This window comes from Onychostoma macrolepis, chromosome 16 (genome assembly GCF_012432095.1).
Source record: "Onychostoma macrolepis isolate SWU-2019 chromosome 16, ASM1243209v1, whole genome shotgun sequence".
Taxonomy (NCBI): Eukaryota; Metazoa; Chordata; class Actinopteri; order Cypriniformes; family Cyprinidae; genus Onychostoma; species Onychostoma macrolepis.
The window spans coordinates 22,345,583-22,370,729 of NC_081170.1; the positions used below are offsets into that span (position 1 = coordinate 22,345,583).

The 25,147-nt window shown below is 39.3% G+C and overlaps 1 protein-coding gene across 1 annotated transcript in view; it reads left to right on the plus strand.

Moving 5' to 3' along the window:
• Positions 1-25,147, plus strand: part of sp8b (sp8 transcription factor b) — a 63,854-nt gene that overhangs the window by 18,338 nt on the left and 20,369 nt on the right. Inside the window, exon 3 of the mRNA XM_058746930.1 lies at positions 21,134-21,221. Coding sequence (XP_058602913.1) covers positions 21,216-21,221 — 6 coding nt within the window. The 5' untranslated portion in view covers positions 21,134-21,215. The remainder of the gene's footprint in view (positions 1-21,133; positions 21,222-25,147) is intronic.

Sequence of the window (25,147 nt, forward strand, 5' to 3'; positions counted from 1 at the left end):
CATAGCAGCTGCCTAAGGCCCATGACAGGATGCTGAGGTGAAAAATCAGCGCTGACCTCTCCCCCGGCTCATCTATCTCCTCTTACTGTCCACCAAAGGGGCTTCACAACACTGATTTATGAGCCAAAGAAAAATGCCACGCTGGAATGGGCTTTTGATAAAATTGTTCAAGAGATTCCAGGCTATAAATCCTGATCTTTTACGTCCAGGTCGCTAGCTACTTTCACATTCTTCTGCCATCAATAAGAGGACGCCGGACATGACAACAAATCCATAATGCTACAATATTCCTGGCACTTTAGGAAAACAGTAACATTTATATTTCTCTAGTAAAGATTCAGTGCTTATGGATCTAGGATGTCTGATTTAAAGTTGAACTGATATGTGCTCTGATATTTGTAACATTCTATATATTGTTTGAGATATTGTATGAGAAGCAATTCATAGTCCAGAAAAAAGGACCTGTTCATATATTTAAAATTATATATTGTAAAAGTGATGTATATATGCATACTTACACACACACACACACACACACACACACACACCTTTATGTATATACAAAATAATATACAATCTATAATATAAAATGTTATATAAAGTGTTAAAAATATATAGATTTCTTTGTATTGTATAGAAATGAAAGATACATGCATAACTATTACAAATGCATATATATATATATATATATATATATATATATGTAATATAACAATGTATACTTAAATACACATTTATATACTATATGTTGCATATAAAAATATAAAAATAAAAATGACTATCATATCTATAATATACATATAACACACTCACGCACACACATATATATATATATATATATATATATTAGTGCTGTCAATCGATTAAAAAAAATTAACTAATTAATCGCATTTTTTCTGAAATTAATTGCGATTAATCCTACATAACATTAACATTTTTAAATATGCTTTTATATTGCAATAATTTCACATTCAATCTTCAAATTAATGTACAAACAACATAAAGACAGTAAATTTTTAATATTTGATTAATGGCATCTTTTTTATGACTGAAGGCCAGTATCACTGATACCAATTAATACTGATTTCCCTATAAAAATGTTTCCCCCTAATATTTAACCATTGACTATAGCCATTCAACATTACAGTATAATTAAGAGCTATCAATTTGAACATTTATTTGACTTTAAAAATAACTTCTAATTTAAGTGAACTTAAAACAATCTTCACATAAACCCATTATAATAAATGTCATATTTAGCTACCTGTGACCTGTAGTAGAAATATACAAAAATTGAATAAAGTTATCAAAGATTAAATTCTAAACTAAATACAGATGAATCACTAAAACTATAAAAGTTATTTATTGCCTATTTTTTTCTTTAGTTCTTGATGAACAGACATCACAGCAGCTGGCTATTAGTTTGTTTTGGCTTCTGTTTCTTTAAGAGCTGCCGCTACCGAACATGACGCGGATTTCAGTCTCTTCTAATGAGCTGACAAGTTAAATCAGGTGTCTTAGATAAAGGAGACAGTGCTAGGATGCTCCAGGACAGTTTTAAAAACCTTTTCAGAGACATGTTCTTAATGTAACTCATATATAACATATCACATGCATGCACAGTTTTATTGCAGCTTTAATCGCCTTTTTGGTAACTTCACGACTTAACTGATCATGACATTGCATGCTCGTAGTTTCTTTCGCGATTTGATATGAAATGATACAGGCTATGCGCGCGCCGGCGCCTTTGTGCTGCTAGCACAGTACAGTTTCCGCACTCATTTGACTCTCGCTGAAGTGAAGTTGGAGCACGAGTCTTAAGCGTCTCCTGTTTGATGTGCTCGTAAAGATGTTCTGCGACTGAATAAATGCACTTCTTGTCAAGTAAAAAGAGACAGAATTAGCAGTTATGAGTGGGGTGGCCAACCCTAGGCCCCGCCCCTGCGTTAACGCTAATTTTGACAGCATTAATATTTATATATTCATCCATTACCATCCAGTTGTGTCCATTGTTTGTATATAAACACACGCCCTCACACACACACACATATATATATATATATATATATATATATATATATATAATTTACTACCAAAATACTATTTTTTGTTTGCAATTAAAGAATGAAAAAACTTTCATTGAAAATGTCATACATTAAAAAGGTCAGTTATTGAAACCAAAGCCTGACATTTGCCATGAGCCAGACATCATTCACCACCAAACAGAAAAAACAGTATACTAAACCTATACAACTTGCAAATTGCAATGCTGGAGATGTTGCTTTAATGTCAGAAACCTGTCGGTCTGTGTAACTGAAGTGCAGTTCACATATTTGCGGTCGCCCCGAGCCAAAGCTGTTGAATTTATGGTGACAGGTACGATTAGCATCTGGAAACTCAAGTCCTCTGCATCACATGACCAGCTTTTTTAAGTGGTGGCAGGAAGCATACCGTCAGCGAGCTGGCGCCAGAAAGGAGGAATGAGTCAGTGAGAGCCTCCTGCTGTCGTTTCTTTGGTCTCTCAATCTTTATGATCGAAGGATGAGAAAAACAATGAGACAACCACTGCGCACAGGTGTTTCGAGGAAGGAGGAGACGTGTAAAAACAGGTAGCTGCACCAGGATTCATTGTCTCTCATAAAAGAGAGGGGGGGGGGGGGGACAGAAAAACAGCTCTTCCAAGAGAGCTTGGCGCTGGCTGTTTTCCCAGGGTAATTGCAGTTGTAAGGGATTGTAATTTAGTTCTGCCGAGCTATGTTGAGTTACAGTATGCAAATGTAATTTCCCTCCATCATCAGCACAGAGGGACAGCGGAGACTGAAGCGGTTCGCTCAGGCTTCAGTGATAAACATTTGGCAGGAAGGCAACCGATCGTCACCGGGGAATCATATGCCACTTCCAATGAGATGTTTTCTTAAGGGCCATTTTAAAAGACAATGACTTGGGCAAACGAACTGGGAGGACGACAAACACAGCAGGGCTGGACTGGAGTGGCTCAGCCGAGCTTGGCGAATAGGATCGGCATAACTTGCCGGGATGCAGAGGCGGGAGGGACAACAGTGTCCTCAATGAGAAAAGGAAGATGAAGTGGCTAATCTACAAAAGTGAGTTTGCGTTTCAGATTAGGGGCCCTGCCAACAAGCACAGGGCAAAGACGCTACTGACAGGACAAGGAAATGAAATGTTTACTGATGGGAGGGGGTGAGGACGACACACGTCCCAGCTCTGGCTGTGCTCGAGTCCTCTGGTATCATTACAGAATGAGAAAGAGTGGAGAAGAGGGGGGAGTGATGAAAACAGGTGTTACAGGAAGAGCGGGGGACTGTTTTAAGTACAAGATTCCTGAAATCTGCCCATTTAATGACTTCACATCCAGAAGAAGAGTGAAGTCAGCTGAAAATACTCATTGAAGGAAAACAAATTGGCAATAAAAAATAATAATTTTAAACAGCATTACCCTTGTAAAAAAGAACACTTCAGCATACTTAAAAAGAGCACTTAGTATGAAATTAATATACTTTAAAAGAATATACTTATGTGCAAATTGAATGTTTTTGGAGACTTATCTGCATATAAATTGTAATTAAATGAAAGTGTATTATAGTGTAACATTTTGACATAAAAGCCAAGACTTACGTACACCTTTATATGTAATTTCATAATTACTTCTATTGTCTTTTAAAGTATGGTTAAAGTATACTGCCGAATACTGAATATTTATGGTGATCTAAAATATACTTTACATACATTTTCAATTAAGCTGAAATTTACTGCATTTCAAATACATTATCTTTCAATGTAATATGAATAACAAAATAAAATTAAATTAGAATTAAGTGCTTTGCATGTGCTTCATTACTTTAGTAAGCATAAAATGAAGTGTACTTCTTAAATGTTTACTTATTGGATCTAAAATGTAATTTAAAGTAAAACGTTTGATCTGAAAATATTATAAAGTGCAATTTTTAAAAGACAGTATGTTTAGAAACAGTCATGAAAGTGTTCTTCCTTTAAATAGATTAAATGGTTTTTTATTTCATTAATTATTTGCACAGTTGTACAGTTTTTCGCTAGTACAATTATACTTTTAAGATTTGAAGTGCACTTGTATGCACACTTTTCACAAGTGATGTTAGCAGTCGTCATATTCGTGAATGGAGGGGAACAGAAACACATCTGTGTCGTAGGTTAAATGTCAATAGCAGATTTAGAATGTCCAGAGTGTTATTCATACAACACACATGCATACTTACAGAATGTATTTTTACATACAGAAGTAAATACTACAGTACATAGTCAAAAAGCAATAATTTATTCCATGAGCTAGTGTCTAAAGAGTCTAGTGATGTGACCTGAAATTGCTTACAGAGTAGCTACTACATTTGATTATAAACTAACTTTGTGACCATAGCACAACTATTGTATAGTATCAATGTGTGTAGTATAAATGAAATCTGAATGCACTACATTCCTCATGTTATCAATCACATGTGACTTGCGGTATCAGTTGTGTCACTTCACTATCGTTCACAATCGCTCTCCTGTGGCCTCGTGGGATAGTTCAGCGTCAAATGGATGCAGACTTCAGAGTCTTGGCGAAAGAAATAGTTCATCCAGCTACTCTTCGCCTACTGCTTTTGCTACTAATAGGAAAGTAGTTGTATTATTTGATTATATGGAAAGTGAGCAGTATTTGGCTGGCTATGTAACCTCAACATGGCTTCCTTCATGAGGTGGCCCACTCCATGTAGAATGTCCGTACAATTCATTTTTTAACCTAAAAAACTTTTTTTAAATCAGGATGAATTACTTGAGTGCATCTTTAAATGGTGGTAAAGCGTGTCACTAAAAGCTGCATAAATTACTGTTCATGATGGAGTCCATGCACATATATCTTTCACTAAGATTGTCACAGAAGCAGGTGACATTATAGTGCTGCAGTAGATCATAAAGGCCAATGGCTTTAATGACTGACAGACAAAACAATCACTTCTTGTGGTTTACCTCAAGCTCTATTTTTGTAAATTCTTGCTTTCTTCGGTGATATCTGGATGTGAATCACAGAACGTGTCTTGAAAGATAAAAGTGCAGATGAAATGCCTTAACATCTGCAAAATATCAAGAGAAGATTGGTTGTCAACACTGGATATCACATCTTTGTACAGGCAACCTGCAATATTTCACCCTCAAACCTATCCATCAATCGCCAATCCATTAATCTAACAGGACAAAAAGGCTAGACCAAAGGAAAAGTCTTGCATTCAAGCCCTTCCATGAAGAAATGTGAGCGATTCTGAAACAGAAAACGGAGAGTTTTCCAAATTCAACAGGAAATTTTTCTATTTTGTCAGATTACAGTAACAGAGAACTTGACTGTCAAGAGAAAAAAGTGATTTTCTCAAGGCTCTCTTGAACGTTCACTGGGGATGAACTGAGAAAAGCACTGTTAATTTCATCTCCCTCAGCCCAGTGCCACTGCACTGCGTGGAAAACACCAAACGCTCTGAAGGCGTCTTTGTAATCACAGTACTGGGAGCAGAGGCCAGACGTCCCCTGTGTCTCATCTCCACACTAATCTTTCATTTCCGAGTCTGCTGCACCATATCAAACACCCCCCTTGCATACACACACACACACACACACACACACTCAAACGACTCAATTTGCATGGCAGAGGGGGATTTGTAGCAGGGGCAAATCTGGTGTCAGCCTCGATTAAATGTTACACCGGTGTGCTATCATAATCAGGCAACTAATGAGCGACGTGAAGCGCAGTGGCTTGACATTAGATGGAGGGAATTCAGCTTGCTGGAGTTTGGGATTAAACCCTTTCTGCTCTCACCAGGAAGCTTCGCCGTTTGATAAGGAACCATGTCCTGTCAAGATGGCGATCTTGGGACATAATTATCACAAACAAACTGCAAAATGGTAAGACTTCTGGTCACTAATTTGTGACAGCCTGCTTACTTAGTGTCAGAGTCGTAATATATATATATATATATATATATATATATATATATATATATATAAAATAAAAAAAATGCTAGTACCGGTATAGCGGTACTGTACTAATTCAGTACCTGTGGACCTGGGTTCAAATTAAAATATGAACCTAATTAGAATTAAATAAACAAATCTATTTTATACAGTTAATAAGTAATCTTTATATTTTTCTACTTTTATTTAATATTTCTTATTTATAACCAATGTTACTATGAAATCTGAGGGGCTTCTGGATCAAATTCAGTACCTGTGGACCTGGATTTAAATTATAATTTTAATTTAATTAGAAATTACTAAATAAATATATTTCAGTACCAGTGGACCTGCGTTCAAATTTTAACCTTTTAATTAAATAATCTATAAATTATTTTACTTTTTACATTTAAATGTACTTTCTTTATTTATAAATAAAATATCTGATTTTTCTGTTCAAGTTGCAGTGAAAATCCACAAGGCTCTAAAATCTGAGGAGGCTTCTGGATGCAATCATTATTCCGTTTTTAGAATGCAAGAAGCAATATATATTTACATACAGATGTAGATTGGACACTCATAATCATAGCAGGAGCACCTGATGCTTGGATCTAACGTGCCAATAAACGCAGGACCGCAGCTTCCTCCTGGAACACAGAAACCTCAAATTAGAAAAGATTACAGTGGGCAAAAAATAATGTGTACTTGAGAACAAGAACATTTAATTAATCAAATGAGTAAAAGTAATTGAATTTAATTGACTCATCCTGAAGTACCTCACCTGTATTGACATGATTAGAGGGTGAAAAGTGAAGAAAGAGGAAGTGAAAATGTTCTTTTCACAGGGATTTCCTCCCATCCCGTCTACAATTTCACCTCCCTCCTTCTAAAATACGCTAACGTTTCCCTTCTGCCTTTCTCTCGCCCCTCAACGCTGAATCTAAACTGATGCTAATGTCCCCGGAAACCGGTTTTGAGTCCGCCAGTCCACACATCCCTTTCTGTCGCTTACCAACGACGCACCACACTCACGCATCGCTCGGATGACCCTTGCACACTGTACCGAGGGTCCCTCACAACCCAGAATCTGTCAGCAGCCCCCTTCCCTTCCCATGAGTGGCCCACACAATAGAGAAAGGGTCCCGACTGCGGAGTTCAGTCGCCATTAACCCCCACCAGCTGTTCCTGCTGGGGCCATTGGCCGCTCAATACGCCCCCCCCCCAAGGGGGGCCCTCACGTTGCCTAATCTAGCCATTGTTGGCCAGGAATGCTGACAGAAAGAAAAGAGTTTTTTCTACTTTTCCTTGTGTCCATGCAAGCGTGTGTAGCCAAGTGTGAGAGCGCAGAGAAGGCAAGGGCTAATTTCTATAGTTGCCCGTGAAGGAAAGGGGGCTGCCATGGAGAATAGGCCTGTTTAGCTGCTTGACAAAATTCTTTTTCTCTGTCTTTTTTTCTTTTTTTCTCTCTCTCTTGCAAATGCAGTGTGATTGTTAGATGCGGATTCACCCCCCACCGTCCGTATCTCGTAATTCCTTTTTGGGACTTTTGGCAATAGAATTAGATTAAATGTATTAAAAGGTGTTTTTTCCGTTATCAAAAGCCTTTATCTGAGCTAAAAAGATCATGAATCCATTATTTCGCAACAATATCTGGAAAATAAGAATTTCTCAGAAATCATGGAATATGTGGTGCGGTCACCTCAACAGCTGGGCAGTGCTAATATTCAAATTTTAATCAGCGTAAAAAATAAAACTAATAAAACTGGCTATTTTTTTGTAATTTACTGATTGTTATTTGCCACGTAGAGCCAATATGATTTCGACAGAAATCAAAATCCCATTTTAGTTTGGTACTCTCGCCTTGTGAATATATTAACAATTAGTCCATTTCAATTAACATGAAAATTAAAACAGCATTTTCCAGTCAATTTAACCTCGAAGCAGTTAGGCTGCCATTATGATGAGCACAGGCAGAGGCCTCTGCAGGGTTTGAACATGTGTGCCACAGTCATTTGTGCACAGCAGAACAAAAAACAAGCACTCAACACTTGCAGAAAATCATTAGATGGGATATTTTCCCACTTTTTTGTTTTAATTACCCAATTCGGAGATCAGGGAGAAGGATGGTGATAGATGGTCAAAGGAGTCCCATCCTGAGACGCTTTTACATCACAGATGGAATGAACATGCTTCGATTTCAAAACAGCGAAAAGTTGCGCATTCTAAAAGCTACAAGACTTTGGCAAGAGTCTTGCTCACTAGCCGCTTCGGTTTCATCTCAATCCAACACCACTGGTTAAAAAACCACCGGGTGACGAAGCACTCAGATAAGGATGTGGGAGGAAAAGCTGCAAGTGAATGGAGGAAAGAGCGCAAACTGTTAATGGAATGTGATGGGATGTGTTTGTATCATGTCATTGAAGGTGGAGGGGTGGGGATGGGGTGTACCGTGTGTGTGCCGCGCTCAAGGAACTGTTGTGACAGACTCTGGGGGAGTGATAGTTGAATCTGCCTCAGTCAATTATCTGTCGGCGCTAGACGTTTTTGTGCTAATGAGCTCGCCGGGTCCCGTGGGCAGACTTCCCCTGTCTCGCGGCTAAAGATCACTTTCATTGCTTTTGCAGAACTAATTCAGGCCCACAAAAAGTGGGAGCTTCACCGGCGCGGCCCCCTTTTACTGCTCCTTTTGTGGAGCTTTTAGAGGCGTGCTGAAGAGAGTGAGGGCTCTAACGCTGCCTCCTCTTCATCCCCACTCCATTGCCTTCCATTACCATACATATCCATATGAAAAGTCAGGCAAGGCCTGAACAGCTGTCCGGCAAAAGCACCCACAGAGAAAGCCAGGTCCTATGGCCCCTCCTCTCCCACAGGCCTAACAGAGGATCACTTTAGCCCTCAGTGGGCAATAATAATCCACAGCCATTTAAACAGTCTTTGAGGGCGAGAGAGAGTGATGGGACCAGAATGCAGTATTTCACAGGCCAGCGGAGAGCCCTCATTGGCTGGTTCCGACCTCCGGTCAGCCCCCACAGAAGTCAAGAGAGCGAGGGAGGGACAGCCCAATTGCCCACACAATACCAAATCCCCCTATCTCTTTAGAGAGAGAGTAAAATCCCCCCATCTCTTAAGAGAGAGAGCATCATGAATGGCAATTGTGTCCCATTAATCCCTTGTTTTTGAAAACCTCACAACAATGAGAGGAAATGTTTCATATCTTATCTAGAGTCATGTAATGACAACATTTATGAAGACTGGTTGAAGTATGAAAATAAATAAAATGCAACGATTTAACTAGTAAACATTTTTCTAAGTCTAGGATACAGAATGCATTTAATAATGTAGTTTAAAATACTTGCACTCTTTATATTCATGCTAGTTTCATGAGGTTTTGAGGGAAAAATAAACCATTTTCAGGAAAAGTTTAAATGCAATGACAAAAAAAGTCATGTGGTGTAACCCATCATTATTTAAAAATATAGACAAAAAAAATTGTAATACTGAATTTAAAAAAATAACATTTTAATTACAAGTTTTAGGGAAGTCGCACCAATTGACATTTTACAACCTGAACTGCATTTAATTTTTTTTTTTAAATAAATAGATCCAGAAAAAAAAAAACCCCAAGAGACAAGAAGTGTCATGTCACTGACTTAACTACTAAAAAAACTTCAGCTTTTTATCAACTCAGAATTCCCCTAACATATACACAAACCACAGCTATATAACCCTCATTTGTCCTTCCAGAGAGATGCCATTCATGAGGGATTTCCCAGCTCAGATATTTCAGCTCTTCCCACCTACGGCGCTCAATGAACTGGTCCGGGTGGGACCCCAAAAGTGCATCAAGCGTTGAAATCCCCTGTGTTAGCAAGGCTTGCAGGCACAGTGAGGGGTTAAATGAGTGGCCCGGGGTCACCCGGGGAGTCTTTTAGCAGGATAGGATTTGAGCACCTCACCCTGCAAAGGTCTCCTTCATGCTGGGATGATGAGGAGGGTGATTCCCCATCAGCACTGCCCGGACAAGCTTGTGCGGTACACTCCCGCTGTGATGGGCGATGTTAAGTCGTGAGTGATGTCATGCGGGGCAACTTAAGACACCTTGTGGGTAATTGTAAATGATCTCCGATCATTATTGCTCTCCGTTCCCATTTGTGATCCTATCATTTATTCTAATGCCTGTCCTGAAGTCTGTAATTTATAACATTTGGTCTCAGCAACGTAGTTTTAGTATGGTTCAGGTGTGCTTTCTTCTTCTGAGAGGGAACAAAGGGAAAAGAAGACAAATGTAGATCTAATGAAGATAGAATGTCAAACCTGCTTGGTTTCTTCATGCACTAGCACGGGATATAAGTGTGTGTGTGCTAAAGTGGTCCTGTCCCATAAATCCGAACACCCTACACCCCCATCCTGCACAAAGCAACTGACCCCAGAGTCATCACACACAAAGCCCTGCACCTTCTCCCTCCGAATGTCCATTTTAAAATGAGGAGCAGTGAATCTGAGTCCATTATAGTGGCTTTGACATGCACCTGATTATAGTGAGCTTCCCGCCCAATAGGCTTACCGGCCACTCGACCACTCCAGCCGTCCTTCCCATCAAGACCTGTTGCTTTCTCCCGATCGGTCGGAAGCGTTTCTCCGTGTCGCCCCCGGCACTTACCTACTCCACCTCCTCAACCAAAACCGCATTGAACCTGCAACCCTGTTTGTTGTCTTTGCATAACTGTGCAACTCAATAAAAGGAAAAGGAGGGTGAGCGAGAGAGGAACGGGGGTGTAGGAAATGGACTCGAGGGGGTGTGTGGGATCAGAATGACTTCTTGAACGCATCTCTCCCTTTGGCTGCAATTAAACAAAGTACGGTGGTGATTAGTTCAGCGCAAGGAGCACAGAAAGAGACACTCTTGAATCCAAATGGAGGGACCTGACTGGCCTTTCTAGGGGGACAATGGGCTGAGTTTATTGCAGAAACCTGCTTACCCTCCTGCATGGCAAACCATGGGAACTCCAGTCAGGTGGAAACTTTTCTCTCTTTCTCGCTCTTTCTCTCCCCCCGACATCCCTCCCCTCGTTCCCCGGTGACTATGGATGTTCTCAAGGGCCACAAGGGTGAGGGGGTAACGTCCCCCCAACTGCTGGGTAGATTTATTTTTTTCTTATTTTGGAGTAACCTCACTCTGTTTTCCTCTGTCTTTCTCTCTCTTCATCCCACTCTCTGCTATTGTTCGTGCAAAGCTAGTTAATTATTAGCTTTCCCATCATGTTTTCTCTCTCGAAAGCATCTCTTTCTCTTGTTTTTCTCTCATTTTCCAGGCTTGGAGCTTGTTTAAGTGAAATTTCTCTTTTTGGATGCTGTGGGAAGCCCTCGCATGTGAACGCATAATGAAAACAATTTTACGCTGCTGAGGCAAGTGGGGACCAATTACAGACCTAACAGCCACCTGCAGAATCAAAACCCTTGTACCCCACCTCTCCTCTCCCCACCAGCCAATCCCCCTCCCTCCTGTCCTTAAGCTCATGAATATTTAATAGGCTGATAATGTTATGAATGGCTGGGCCAGGTGAGGAGGGGTGGGAGTAATAAGTCTCCCAGCTGGAGGTGATGTAGTGGGCCCCTGTCTCCCTGCGCCAGTCCTTGTAGCCAGCGCTCTGGGACAGCTGACCCCGGGGCGGGAGCGGCGCGTCGGGAAAGGGGGAGTGAAGTGACAGGGGCGTGCGATGCCGTGTGGTGCTCCCTATCCCTAACCAGCACCACCCCAAATCTCTTGTTGGCCGATTTTACACATGCTGCCCAGTCCAAAAGGAAGGGCCGTCAGTCCTGACAGAACCCCCCCACTTTAATTTGATAAGAAGCACACCCAATGGGAATTAAACAAGTATTACACGCCGCAGCTCTCGCTCACTCGCTGTTTATCCACATCCCTCTCTCTCTCTGCACAAACTCTTGAGGGGGCTTGTCCTTGTGATTAACATGCTGGTGATGGTTATAAATAATCTACTGAACACAAGCACCAATTGTTACAAGATTATGAGAGAGTACAAGAGGGAATTACATTTGTATTTGATCTGCACTCCCTGGAGACTCAATGTCAAAAGTACAAAAGCACAAAACTTTTCATACAGTTCCATTCAAAGAGGATCATTTTTTGCAGTGTATGTACCAGGTATTAAATATCAAGGGCAATCATATAAAAACACACGCTTCCCACTAGTGTGTCTAATTTATTAATAAATACTGCTGAAAATTTTCAGACAATTCATTTCCAATGAAATGTCATTTCCATCATATTTCACAACATGTATTGGGATTAACAGCAAGGTTAATTATATAGCTAGGATTTTATACATCCTGAATACACACAATTAAATATAATTTTATACTTTATAATAAAAAATGGCATAGTTTGACTTTATGCAAAATGACAATATTCTAATCCAACAAATTTCTTTTAAGGAAAATTTCTTTTTAAAAAAAGTTCAAATCTTCATAATGGTTTTTCATCGTTTTCATAATATTGAAAGTCTACATCTGGCAAAAGGTTAAAACAATAAAAAACATTTTTAATATATTCATATGATTATTAATTTAGTTACTAAAAATAAACATTTTAATTTAAAAAATATACAAAAGTACCAGATGCTGAAGACACTTTGATTTAGATATTTTTTATACAAGTTTATTTTGCTTAATATGATGTACTCGTGTCAGCAATCAGTATTTCTTGGGGGCCCTGCATTGTTAAGCTGTCCTAAAGAATGCCTGTATATTGCAGAGGCTCTCATAATTCAAATCCTAGCAAATATCACTTGTTATGTGTACACAGACACTGTCTAGAGATCTGCTCTCTTTGTGCCTGAAGAATAAACTGCTCTGTCCCTTGAAAAATAGTTCCATAATTCTAAGAACAAATCAAAAAGAATGAAAAAAAATAAGCCACACATAAAAACGATTAAGTTAATTAAGCAATTAAAATATTTATGTGTATTTATGATTAAGCATTTTGTTGAATACATTTCAATTCAATTTTTAAAAAAAATTACCATCCCAAACTAAGTAGTGAAGGCCCATCCATGTGGAATGTCAAGAGAGATTTACTCATTCACTTGTCACTGTATATTGCATAAGCATGCTTGTATTAATATTTGATAAATGAGCGACGCTCTTCCGAGCACACACTCCCACACAAACACACTCCCAAGATGAGTCCACATCAGAAGAACCAGCAGAGGCAATGGGTGAAAAATGGCCCGGAAAAAGTTGAGATTATGCAATGGTTTTCTCCCACCATCAATCCAGTGAAGGCATGACGAGCACGTTTAGCACGCGCGTCCCGGGTGGAGGTGCGCTATAATAGATGAGCTGGTGAAGGTTAAACAGGGGCCCACGAGGGAGCGCGGCGCATCTCCAATGCAGCGATACAAGAGGCGACAGAGCAGACAGAGAGCGGAAGAGGAGAGAGATGAGAGGCACTATATTAATCTTCTCCTAATCTCAGCATCGCCGACAGCCGAAAAGCACCGCTGACTTTATGCCATGTAACAACCGGAGACAAATGAGCACGCTCGTTACATTAGTTCTGATAAAGGACGTGCAAGAAAGACAATGGCCCTCGATTTTTGATTTAATCAACCCCTCGGTGTGATGTATTTCGGCAAATGATAAAACAGATCAATCAAGTTGGATCAGACACGAGAGGGGAAAGGGGCAAATATTTGATTTTAACACGTCGGCTGATGTGGATGAAATATACACGGTATAATGAAGAGGCCTCTGCAGACGGCGTGTGGGTCCGGGCTAATACAGCGCGCCAGAGAGTGAAGCCGGCTGCAGGTTCTGCTAGTCGAATGTGGGCAAGGCGGGATTGATGAAAGAGAGGCAGGGTGAGATCTGTGGAGTCTTAATCTATCTCCTCAGAGCAGCTCATTCGTTACAAAAATGACAGTGTCTTCTTATCGATTTTACACTGAGAGATCAATCAGCTTCTACCCCGCAGCAGGCAAAATTTACAGTCTAGGCCCTGAAGCCCAGACACACACACACACCCTGTCTGAAAACAAATCAAAATTAGCTAATCTGAGCAAAGGAATCTGTTGCTCTGGGGTTCAGCCTGCAGGAAAACACACACATGCGCAGCCAGCCCCTCTATCAATCACACAAACTTACAAATAGACACACACACAGCATATTGTTTGTGCCATTGCAGAATATTTATTGAAGCTCTCATCTCTTCCCTTTACCATTTATTATGTTTTCAAAGCAGTCCAGCTCAGCTTCACACTTCTGCAACATAAACAAAAATCACTTCATGAATAGACATCATGTAAGATTATATAACAAATTTAGCATGTGCAATGGCCAACTTTTTTGTTTTCCAACCGCACCACATAATATGCCTTTTATAACTAGAGGCTAACCCGTTAACCCTGATAGCAAATAATAGGTAACACTTTAGAATAGGGAACACATATTGACTATTTATTAAGAGTATTCCCTCAATAAACTCCTAATTTGCTGCTTATTAATAGTTAGTAAGGTAGTTGTTAAGTTTAGGTATGGGGGAGAATAAGGCATTAATATGTGCTTTGTAAGTAGGCCTATTAATAAACAATCAGTATGCTAGTAATATGCATGCTAATAAGCAGCTAGTCCTTAAAATAAAGTGTTAATATATTATATATATATATATCAGGTAAATATATTAAATGCAAGCATTGCAATGGGATGCATATATGCCTCAACACACATATTGCAAACACGGTGATAATCAGTGAAAATATGAACTCTGCGTCATATGACAGCTTACAAACAGTGATGACAGCAGTAGTAGTATTTAAGCCACTAAAATTTTTAATAATGGTCAACACTACTTTCTTTCTTTCTTTTCCAAGTATGGTGGGAACTTGCACAATATAAAACTGTTTGATGGCTCAATTTGGAAAGAAATCATTTACTCATACCCTCACGTTCTTCCAAACTTTTTTTCTGCAAAACCGAAGACAATACTTTCAGACAAAACACTGAAACATTGAAAAAAAATCTTTTGTGTTCCACAGTGGAAAAAATGCATAAATGTTTGGAACGACATGACAGTGAGTAAATAATTTACATTTTTGGGTGAATTTGTCCATTCTGCTTGAAGATACAGTCCCAGAAAAAAATATAGTCTGCTATGGAAGCTGGCTGCGTCGTGATATAATGAAAAGGTCAAAGCTGTTACTATATCCTGTATTGACCAATCAATAACAAGGACCAGAATTTTTCATTTCATAAAACATAATTATAACAAATTCTGCCAATATTTGCTCATTCTGAGTTGACAGAAGCATCTCACCATGACTTTAGCAAACTGTATTTGCTTCATATAAATGTTACGGGGTCATCTTGTTTCTTACCACAAAAACAAAAAAACAAACAAAAAAAGTGTGTCTTTGGTGAAAGTATAATGTTTGCACTATTAAAAATCTTAATAATTATAGGTCTTGATTTACAGCAAGTGCTTTTTTACAACATACAGAAATATGAGACACAAAGCAGTCCGATTGCCGAGAGTAGATTAAATGCACGCTTTACCATAGATAAAACATTCATTTGAATCCTGAGCTAATATACTTGTTTTCAAGAATCTGACAAAATATTTCACCAGCTGAGGCCGTAATTGGTCCCCGGCAAGGGAAAGCGGTGCTAAATGAGGGGTCAGTCAAAAGCAGGGCACGACTTTGTGGCTTTTGCGCCTCCATTTGCTTTGACAGTCTCAGCCTCAAAGAGCTTTCAAATGCAACATCATAGCAAACAAATGACTCTTTATCCTCCATCAGTTATATAAAGAAATAATTGGAATCTGAAAGTTCATTTACAAAGGACTAGCCATTGCAATCACCGCTATAATGTATGGGTGTTGGGCGAGAAAAAAAGGCATAATTGGTTTGGTAAAGATCGCTTTCCATTACACCATAAAGCACTACACAATAGAAAAGGTCACCAATTAAGCAATCATGAATACCAAGTACTGTGGCTGATGAAAATAGGCCAGTGGTTTAAATAGATTTGCAAGCAATTTACCTTTTCACAATGTTGGCAATCTGATGCAATTTGCTTGCAATTTTGCCGGCTTTCAGTAGCACTCCAAGCTGACACTACATGGACCAAATGGCCGAGCGGCGCGCACAGAGAAAATGTAAAACTATCTTGGCTGCATCAAGGTATCAGGACGCCGCTTCATCAGGAAAATTACAACAATTAGCATAAGTGGTTAGGAAGCAACATTTTAAATGTCAGCCACTGAGGCAGTGGTGGAGGTTTGGGCCAGGGACAGACGAGAGAGCGCCGTGTCCTCTCCGATGGACTTGCGGGAAACACATGAGGCAATCACCCATCATGCGGTTAGCCGTGATGGGCCCGCAATTGCCGTGACATTCTACTCAACGCTGGCTGTCATTCTCTGCCACTCACGTTTTTTTCCTTCTAGCTTTCCTGTTTTCTTTTGCTGCAGAATTACCCCACATAATTGTGAACGCACGGATGCTTCGGAAGCCTTTTCCTACATTTGTGGCTATAAATGTCCCAAACTTCCTCTGCGATGTGTGACACTTGAGCACTTTTGTGCCTTAGGAAACAATGCAGAATATCTGTCGGTTTTGCTAACAAACTTCATAGAGATATAGAGATAAAAGCAGTGATACTGGGTCACTGGTGGGCTGCTTTTCTGGAGTAGCTACATTTGGCTGAGCATTTCATTTCATTTTAAGCTTCTAAAATGTCATTCTATTTCCTACTATGAATAATTGTAGCTTTGTTCGCAGCTGTAGGTTCATCTCATTCTTCACAGAGGAATATACAGCAACAGGATATTATGACATAATAGAGTTTAAGGCTTCTCGGTAGCAGAAACACCAAAAGTTAGCAACAAACCCTCCAGTTAGACATGCATTTTTAGGATTTTTTTTCTTTTGTCAGATAGGAAAGTATGGAGAGTGGAAAGGAGGCAAAGTCGGACATTGAGAGGAGGATGGGATCATGAAGAGCTGGGATTTGAATTCAAGTCGTCCAAAGAGCAACACAAGACTATCAGCTTTGACCCTGCATTTTTGACATAGAGTGCTAAAGGGTTAACTTACAGTATTTTTGTAGGCCAAACCCTGACAATGAGTTCAAATGTCCAGTTTGCATTTCCAATTGTCTGGAAGTTAATGGCATTTGGTTATATGGCTGAAATAATGTCTATGGTTACACACAAGCTCAAGATATTTTCAAGTTTTATTCTATGATATAAAATACAGTCATACCCCCTTCTTTTTTAAAAGAAAAGAAAAGGTTTTACATAAAAAGGCACTTGCAAGAAAGTGGCTAAAAGGGACTACACAGGTTGCTGGGGACAATAAACGCCACCGCACTGAACAGAAAAACTCATCTACTCAGTTGTCTGCTTTCAAAGGTCCTTGCAAACTATTCTAACAATCACATTTTTTAGGGAAAATGTTTTTTAAAGACTGAATGAGTTAAAAAGCTTAGTGATGGTGACTCTTAAGTCATGCAACTGTGGTGTATGCAACAAAATCTGTGAGATGAATAAACAGTTGTTGGTCACAGAGCTTATTTTATACAATAATCCAAAAGCCAGTTGAAAAGTCCTATTGGGAATTTGTAGAGGAATTTCTGAGTGTGTCTACAAAAACATGTCAGCACTACAGCGCTCTATTACCAGAGCAATAAGATTCCATGTACAATCGACCCTTGAACATCACTCAAAAAAAAAACCTAGTAAATAATGCTGAAAACAATATAGTATTTACATGCAATAAAATAACATGCAACTTTCAAAATTACAAGTATAATGCATGATTCTGCTTGCCTTTTACTTTTAAAGTCAAACCAATAAAGCTTCATAGAATAGACAATTGTTACAATGGCGGAAAATATTCAATCATGGCAACTTTACGTTTTAGCTTCAGTAAGCATTTGTGGAAGATGAATTGAAAGGCAGTCAAACTGTTGCACTGTAAAACACCTAATTTGTTACAGTACATGTCCAATAATTTCAGGAACAATTAAAGAAGAGACTTCCAAAGTACATTATTTCAGATACCAGAGATGGCATCATCTCAATTTTTCATAGTTTAGGTAACATCTTTAACATCTCCATGGACTGATTATGGTCTGTCAATCAGTGTGCAGGTGCCACTGAAACCTGTCCATCATGCCAGTGGCGGAGCCACAGTTTAAAACCTGTTAAAAATGATTAGGGTGAAGATGTACACAATATGGTGACATAAATTGAGTATTTACGCTCATGTGCATATCCTCATCCATGTGTGTGTCAGGTTTGTGTGACACAGACCTTGAAGCTTCAAATGCGTTGTTATTGACATTCTCCACAGTGCCAGCACAGAGCATAAATGCCTAAGATGGCCCTAATAGCTTTGCTGTAATTATGTTTCAGCGGTTAGAGATTCAAGCCTTACGTGAGCCAAGTAGGAGGTCTTGACTCGTGTCATGGTGAGTTTAAAAGCAAGCGTGGGCAGTGCTACAATTACAGAACAACAGTTCTCTTCATCAACTTTTTTTTCAATCTAATAACCGCTAGTGGAGGATTATCAGTGTGTATATCTTGCAGGGTTAGTGGTCCACTTGGCCCTGGTAGAGAAATCTGCCTACTGAGGGTCCCTGATTAAAACATATGGATTTACAGTAAGAATCAAGAGTCATCAATAGGAGGAGGTATGTTTGTGTGTTTCAGGTAATAAATTATGGCAGAAGCTACAAACTTCCTATAGTGGGGTGTTATCGGTCAATGACACGTAAGAGTACAGACTAGGAATATTCTAGTTTAAAACAAGTGTCAAGTTCTTAGAAATGTACTTTGTGTGTGTGTGTGTGTGTGTGTGTGTGTGTGTATATAAACAAATAGACAGATAGATTTTTTTCAAATATTATCACCCATTATTAATTCAATAGATTATATATATATATATATATATATAGAGAGAGAGAGAGAGAGAGAGAGAGAGCTATGGATATAGATATAATGATATATAGAAATCACCATTTATTAATTCTACATTTTTGAGTCTACAGGGGGTCATTATTTTTATGTTATAATTTCCTATTTTACTGTTTACTGTCTTTTTTTTCCTGAATTAGTTGGATCATGTGAATTTTGTAGGTTGCACCACGTGATTCTGTGGACAAAATTATAATATCTGAACATTGTATCACCCTGTCATTATTTATTTTACAACCCCCCAAAAATATCAAAATTTACTTTAATACAGAAATTAAAGACATGCATATCATATAAGAGGTGTATTCAAGTAATGTTTAGCATTTTAAATGTATTTTTGAATAAATGAACAGATGCACAAAAAAAATGTCACTGACCCTAATGCCATTTTCAATAGATACAAGTAATTACACTTCTACAAATCAGCCCTTTAATGCTGAAAGATAGAAATTCAGCTCAGATCAAATGGTGCAAAAGTTGGGATGGGTCAACACGGTACCCACAGTTCCCATGTTTCAGGGTTAGTATGTGTATATGTGCCTGTACAGATGGACATAGCTTGTTCCCCTCCATTCTGCTCTTTTGTGTCAGTGTTCTCCATAATTACATCTGATGAGTGGTGGTAGCAGGGGGAGGGAGGGCAGTCGGGCAGGTGACGGGATGGGGGAGAGGAACCTGTGGCAGCCCCCTGCGCCATCCGGTACACCGTATCCCCGTCTGACAGCTAATTAGGACAGACACGGATTTCTCCCCAATGTAACAGATGTTGCCTAATCAGTCCAGCTTCGGAGCTCCCCGCGCCAGCTACATTTCATGCACAATTTAACTATCTAAAAGGAACGAGAGACTTAATGCATTGTAAGGCCAGCACAGCTGTTTTGCTTAGCAGAGACACAGAGAGAGAAAGACAGTGAGTGTGTGTGTGTGTGTGAGAGAGAGAGAGAGAGAGAGAGAGAGAGACGCATTGTCAAAAGCAAAGTGTGCTTTATTTAATTCAAACAGGGTGTTTATAATGTCATAATGCTATAGTGCAGTAATAACAGCACTGCAGGTGCCAAAGATTTCAGCTCCGCTACTCATCCTTACTAGATACTGGAGCTGTTCAACATAGTTTTTCTGAGGAAAAAAAAAAATCCTACAGTATTATGATTTAAAAAAAAAAGAAATATCAAAAGTGGCCTACTAGACAAACTGGATCCAGGGCAGATTATTCAAAACCTGTTTACAAACTGAATACAAACGTCAAACGAAATACGAGTGCGTCATCTTTCCTTAATCAACGCTTTACACAAAGAAAAGCGAAAAGTAAAAAATGTGTTTAATACTATGTACTTACATGAAATGAAGGACTAAAAAGCGGTTTTATTTGACATAAATCAGGTTAGCTAATGAATACTACTGGCTTTAGATACTTAGCTATGTAATTGGACACTTTCATTCATGAAACAAATTAATCATGTCTCCCTGGAAATATATTTCAACAATAGAATCGGTAACTGAGAGTTTTAGCTTTTATGATGTACATCCACACCACTAGGTGTCAGTACAATGTCCAAGATGATTATCTTATCAGCTAGCACAACGTAAATAAAAAAATAATACTGAGAGCAACTTTGAGAAGAAGACATGCGACACATCGGATATGACAAATGTGTCTCTCTGACCACCCACCACTTCCTCGACTGCCATATCACAGCTGCTGCTGTTCTCTTGCTTGTTTATCTGACTCGTCTGACAGCTAATCTCTCTCCAACTTCCAAAAATTGCACTTGTAGAGTGTAAAAAAAGGCAGGGGAAAAACTCTGACTGATGAAATCAGTTAGTAGTTATTGTGCTAACCATTACCTGTCGGTTCCTCGGCTTCAATTTAAAAAGGCATCAATTTCTGAAGAGGAAACCAACGATAAGAAGAGAAAAGGCAATGACAATAGCCTTGTATTTTTTTTCGTTTTTTTATTTTGATGGAATGTTTGGAGCTAGTAAGAGCTGGAGGAAACCTCTTAACCTCGTAGACACAAAAATGACAAAGAAGGGAGTTTGTATATCAGATGAAGTGCTTATTCATATTCTTGAATATTTTCCTGAACTGAAATGTAATTCACTTAAAAATACAATAAAATGTCTCTGTATTTGTGTCCCAAATGATGCACTTCTATGCAGGGTCAGAAAGCTCTCGGATTTCATCAAAATATCTGAATTTGTGTTCCGAAGATGAACGAAGGTCTTACGGGTTTGGAACGACATGAGGGTGAGTAATTAATGACAAAATTTTCATTTTTTGGTGAACTATCCCTTTAATAAGGAATTTACATGCAGGCATGCTTAAATATTAAATTAATACTTTTGACCATTTTTCATGTAATTTATTGTATCTTCAATTTATAGGCTAAAACTGTATCAATTATTTTATTGGTAGTCCATTGTGTGTCCTTATGTGAAATCTGAAGTCTTATTTTACTTGTGCGGTTAAAATGATTAATTATTATTATTATTATTATTAATTATTATTTATTCTTCTCATGCACAAAACTTTTCTATCAGTGTAATTAAAAAATAAATAAATAAAAATCTAAACTTTTACAACTGTGTTTTGCAATTTGCACAAGTGAATGCCAAGTGAATACATTTCCAGTACAAATGCTTTTTCTAGGCCGTTTATACGTTTGCATTCTCTGTGAGTTTAAATAAAAATCTATCCTAATTCCTTCTAAGCACTTTTTGCCATTTCTCGCCTTGACTTCCGCATATAACGTTACAAGGCAAGTTTGCGAAACACTGGAGAAGAACAAAATACCCCTTCACTTTCTTCTCTGATTGGAGTTGTTATGGAAAGACACTGGAAATCCCCACAACACGAATACAGAGCCCACTTAGCAAGAGGAAGAGCGGTAATTACATGCTATGTCACAGTCTGACAAGATGAGGTGTTTATACCTGAAAAAACATGCTGCCAATTATGTTTGCTACCAGGACCAGCCACGTAAACCGCCATGACCTTAACCTCTCTGAGCGTCCCGCTGAGACAGTCACGATAATGCATGCAATATACATAGCATCAAACCCGTCACAGATCCCACAACAGGAAAGAGCACTGCTTTTTTCTTTTTCTTTGCTATTTCTGTGTAGGAATTATGTACAGAATCATGTACAGGAAATGCAATCCAGGTAGAGAGTGCGTTTCATAACCTATAGATTTAGACTGGCTCCACCATTATCTCGAGTTACTCATACTGTCCTGGCTGTTTTTCTTTCTCTTTCCATATTATTGATGACAGCAGCTCGCTCACGGTTAGTCAGAGCTTTTGACGCTTGACCCTGCTCAGTAGTTGCTCTCTATTCATAGCCACTGATAGCTTTTTGTTTGTTATAACCACCCAATTTATGCCTCTCTGGATAACCGAGAGCATTGATTGACTGACAGAGGGTTCAACGCAGATTGCAGGAGGTGAGGAGTGCCTGTAATGGTTCTGCTCCTCCATGCATTAAAAACTGCAACACATCATCCAAATCACTTCGAATCTCAAATCGCACATTATTAAGTGCTCTGTCTATATGAGGAATCGATGGTATAATAATTGCATTTGTTTTCTGCAAAAATGAAAAAGGTCCATTATGTCTCGGCTTTCGGTGCAATGTTGTTGTGGGCAGATTATAGTACACCGTTCACTCTTTCGGTTTTGTTTTTTCTCTCTTCTAAATGTTCACTAATCGCTAAGTTTTGTAGCGCCACATGCAGCTGTCAGATGAACTGAACACATCCTCCTACACTCTAATTGACCCAATCTCAGTTTTTCGTGACAAACAACATGACCCCATGGCCTCTGAAATTACTACTTTGACTGCGAAACCTAAAAAAAGAATTAATTGCTACTTTAATCCACTTATGCCATGATCATGCGATCATGAAGTTTGACTTTAAATTCATTGAAACAAACAAAAAAAAGTGTTCAGGATTAGTTTTGCAACAACAGTTCATGATCTAAATGAGCACAAAAGCGAGTGCTCAGATTCTTCAGAATAATTAACTCATTTTTTGCCAATATTTTTGTGCTTGACTGCAAATCAATGTAATCAATACTGTTGACCACCATAAGGTTAAAGGGTCAATGGTGTATTTCAACGATAAAGAAAAGCAGAAATCTTTTAAAAATCTAGTGTTAAAAATGTTGGTTTCATATGTTGCTTTTATACCATTTTAAAGAACAGTTTAAATTGAATCATTCTAAAAATGTCATGTGGTGTAACCATTAACGAATACAACCACTTCTTAATCATTCGCAAAAATGTTTTTCAATATATTTTTCAGGGTATTTTATTAACAAATTCAGTAATTGTTAATTTATGAATATGATTTTGGGGAATCGCATCAAATGACATTTTTCAACCTTTCAAATGGTCAAATTATGTGATAATTTAAGAGACTTAGTGACCTTGACACTGTCATGACTGAGGATCTCTATCATATGATACTTCCAGTTATTTTTTTCAGCATATTGGTCGAACCACATGACACTGATTTTGCTAACAAATGTTTTTCTAATGTTCATAAATTTTAGCAAAACTGCATGTGTGAAATGCATTTTCAATAGGCTACGTCTTTGAAGAAATTAACAGGTAGGCCAAAAATCAAACCGTTAAATAAGCTAATTTTATGTTAACATACTCAAACAACAAAAATAATTTAAATATGCACTTCTGCCCTCATATTCAGCTATGTGCATAACGCACTTGTTAGTGTATGAGTGTGTGTGTGTGTGTGTGTGTGTGTGTGTTTGTCTTACTGGACCACCCCTCCACTCCCCCTGGCTGTGTGTCACACTTAACAAGATTAGCCCTGTGGGCTCCCGACACCCCTAACACCCCTGACCGCTCCCGCTGAGCCAATCACCCATGGTCCCATTCATACAAGCAGCCCCCTCTATGCCTCACACGGGGGCCATTCAGATCACAGACCGTACGCATCTTGGTTACCGTCGAAGTCAATATGGAGCTCCTGTCTAACCTCTTAGCCAGAGTACTTTAACCAAAGTCACCTCTTTAAAGACAGAGGATGATGGGTAATAGATTCTCTAGAGACCCATGAGGGGCTGCAAACGGTCAGCAGGGCAGTGCTCTAACCATTAACCCTTGAGTGAAACTCACACCTCTGCACAATCACAGCTTGTTACGAGCTATTTCAGGTCAAAAAACTCATACGTTCATCTTCTGACATCCGAGAATCTGGGATTCCTTCTGAGACTCTCCTATCAAAGCGTTCGCTTGTTCGCCGACATGCGTAACGACGGATCCTCCGGCCCGGCGTTATCCTCCTCTGCGCTGGTGTGAAGAGTCGAGCGTAAAATGGAAGCGATTTATTAACGAACCATTAGGGACTGCTTTATAAATGCCCCTTCCCAGCATGCTCGGCGGGTGGTGTGGCCAGGCGGATTAGGCCATGCCGGTTTCGGTGACATGAGAAAGGAAGTTCCCCGCCGTGCATGTGAAGAGCGGCAAGGGAAACACAAAGCAGGGGCCGCCCTTTCCCCCTGCTTGCTACAGGGCCCTGGGTTCCAGGGGCCTCACAATGGGCTGAAGGGACATGAATGAGCTGGCCAGGCCGGTGGCAGTGGAGGTGGCTGGGTGACAGGGTGTGAAAGGGGCCAAGGAAGGAGAATAGCACAATGGGCCAGATAATGAGGTAGATTCCACGGGTCAGCAAAGCATTACATTCACCTTCAGAGGTTCACACACACAGATACACCCGCATATACCTGTGGGACTCCCGGCGAGCGTTCTTCATTCACAAAAAACGGGTGTGTGAGAAAGTTTCCCCCCAAAAAAGATGCTCATATGAGCCGGCCTAAGTGCACCTCCTTGGCGTATTTTCCAGTCCTGTTTATTTGAACAACCTCGCTGCACTGTAACCAAATGCAATAAAAACAAGCAGCGACTTGCAGACGTGTACCTGCAAAGAAAAACAAAATTTTGGACCGCTTTTCCGCACTGACAGATTGCCATCAGGCTGTTTAGGACAAAGTGTGGCAGATCCAGTTTAACCGACAAATCAGGCCGCAGTCTAAGCATAAGGGGAAGGATTAGCCAAACTGAATGGCTGAAAGAAACTCAAGGCTATCAAATAGCACATGTTCGTGCAAAATAGCCACATTAAGAGCTTTAGACAGGGGAATTGGCGCT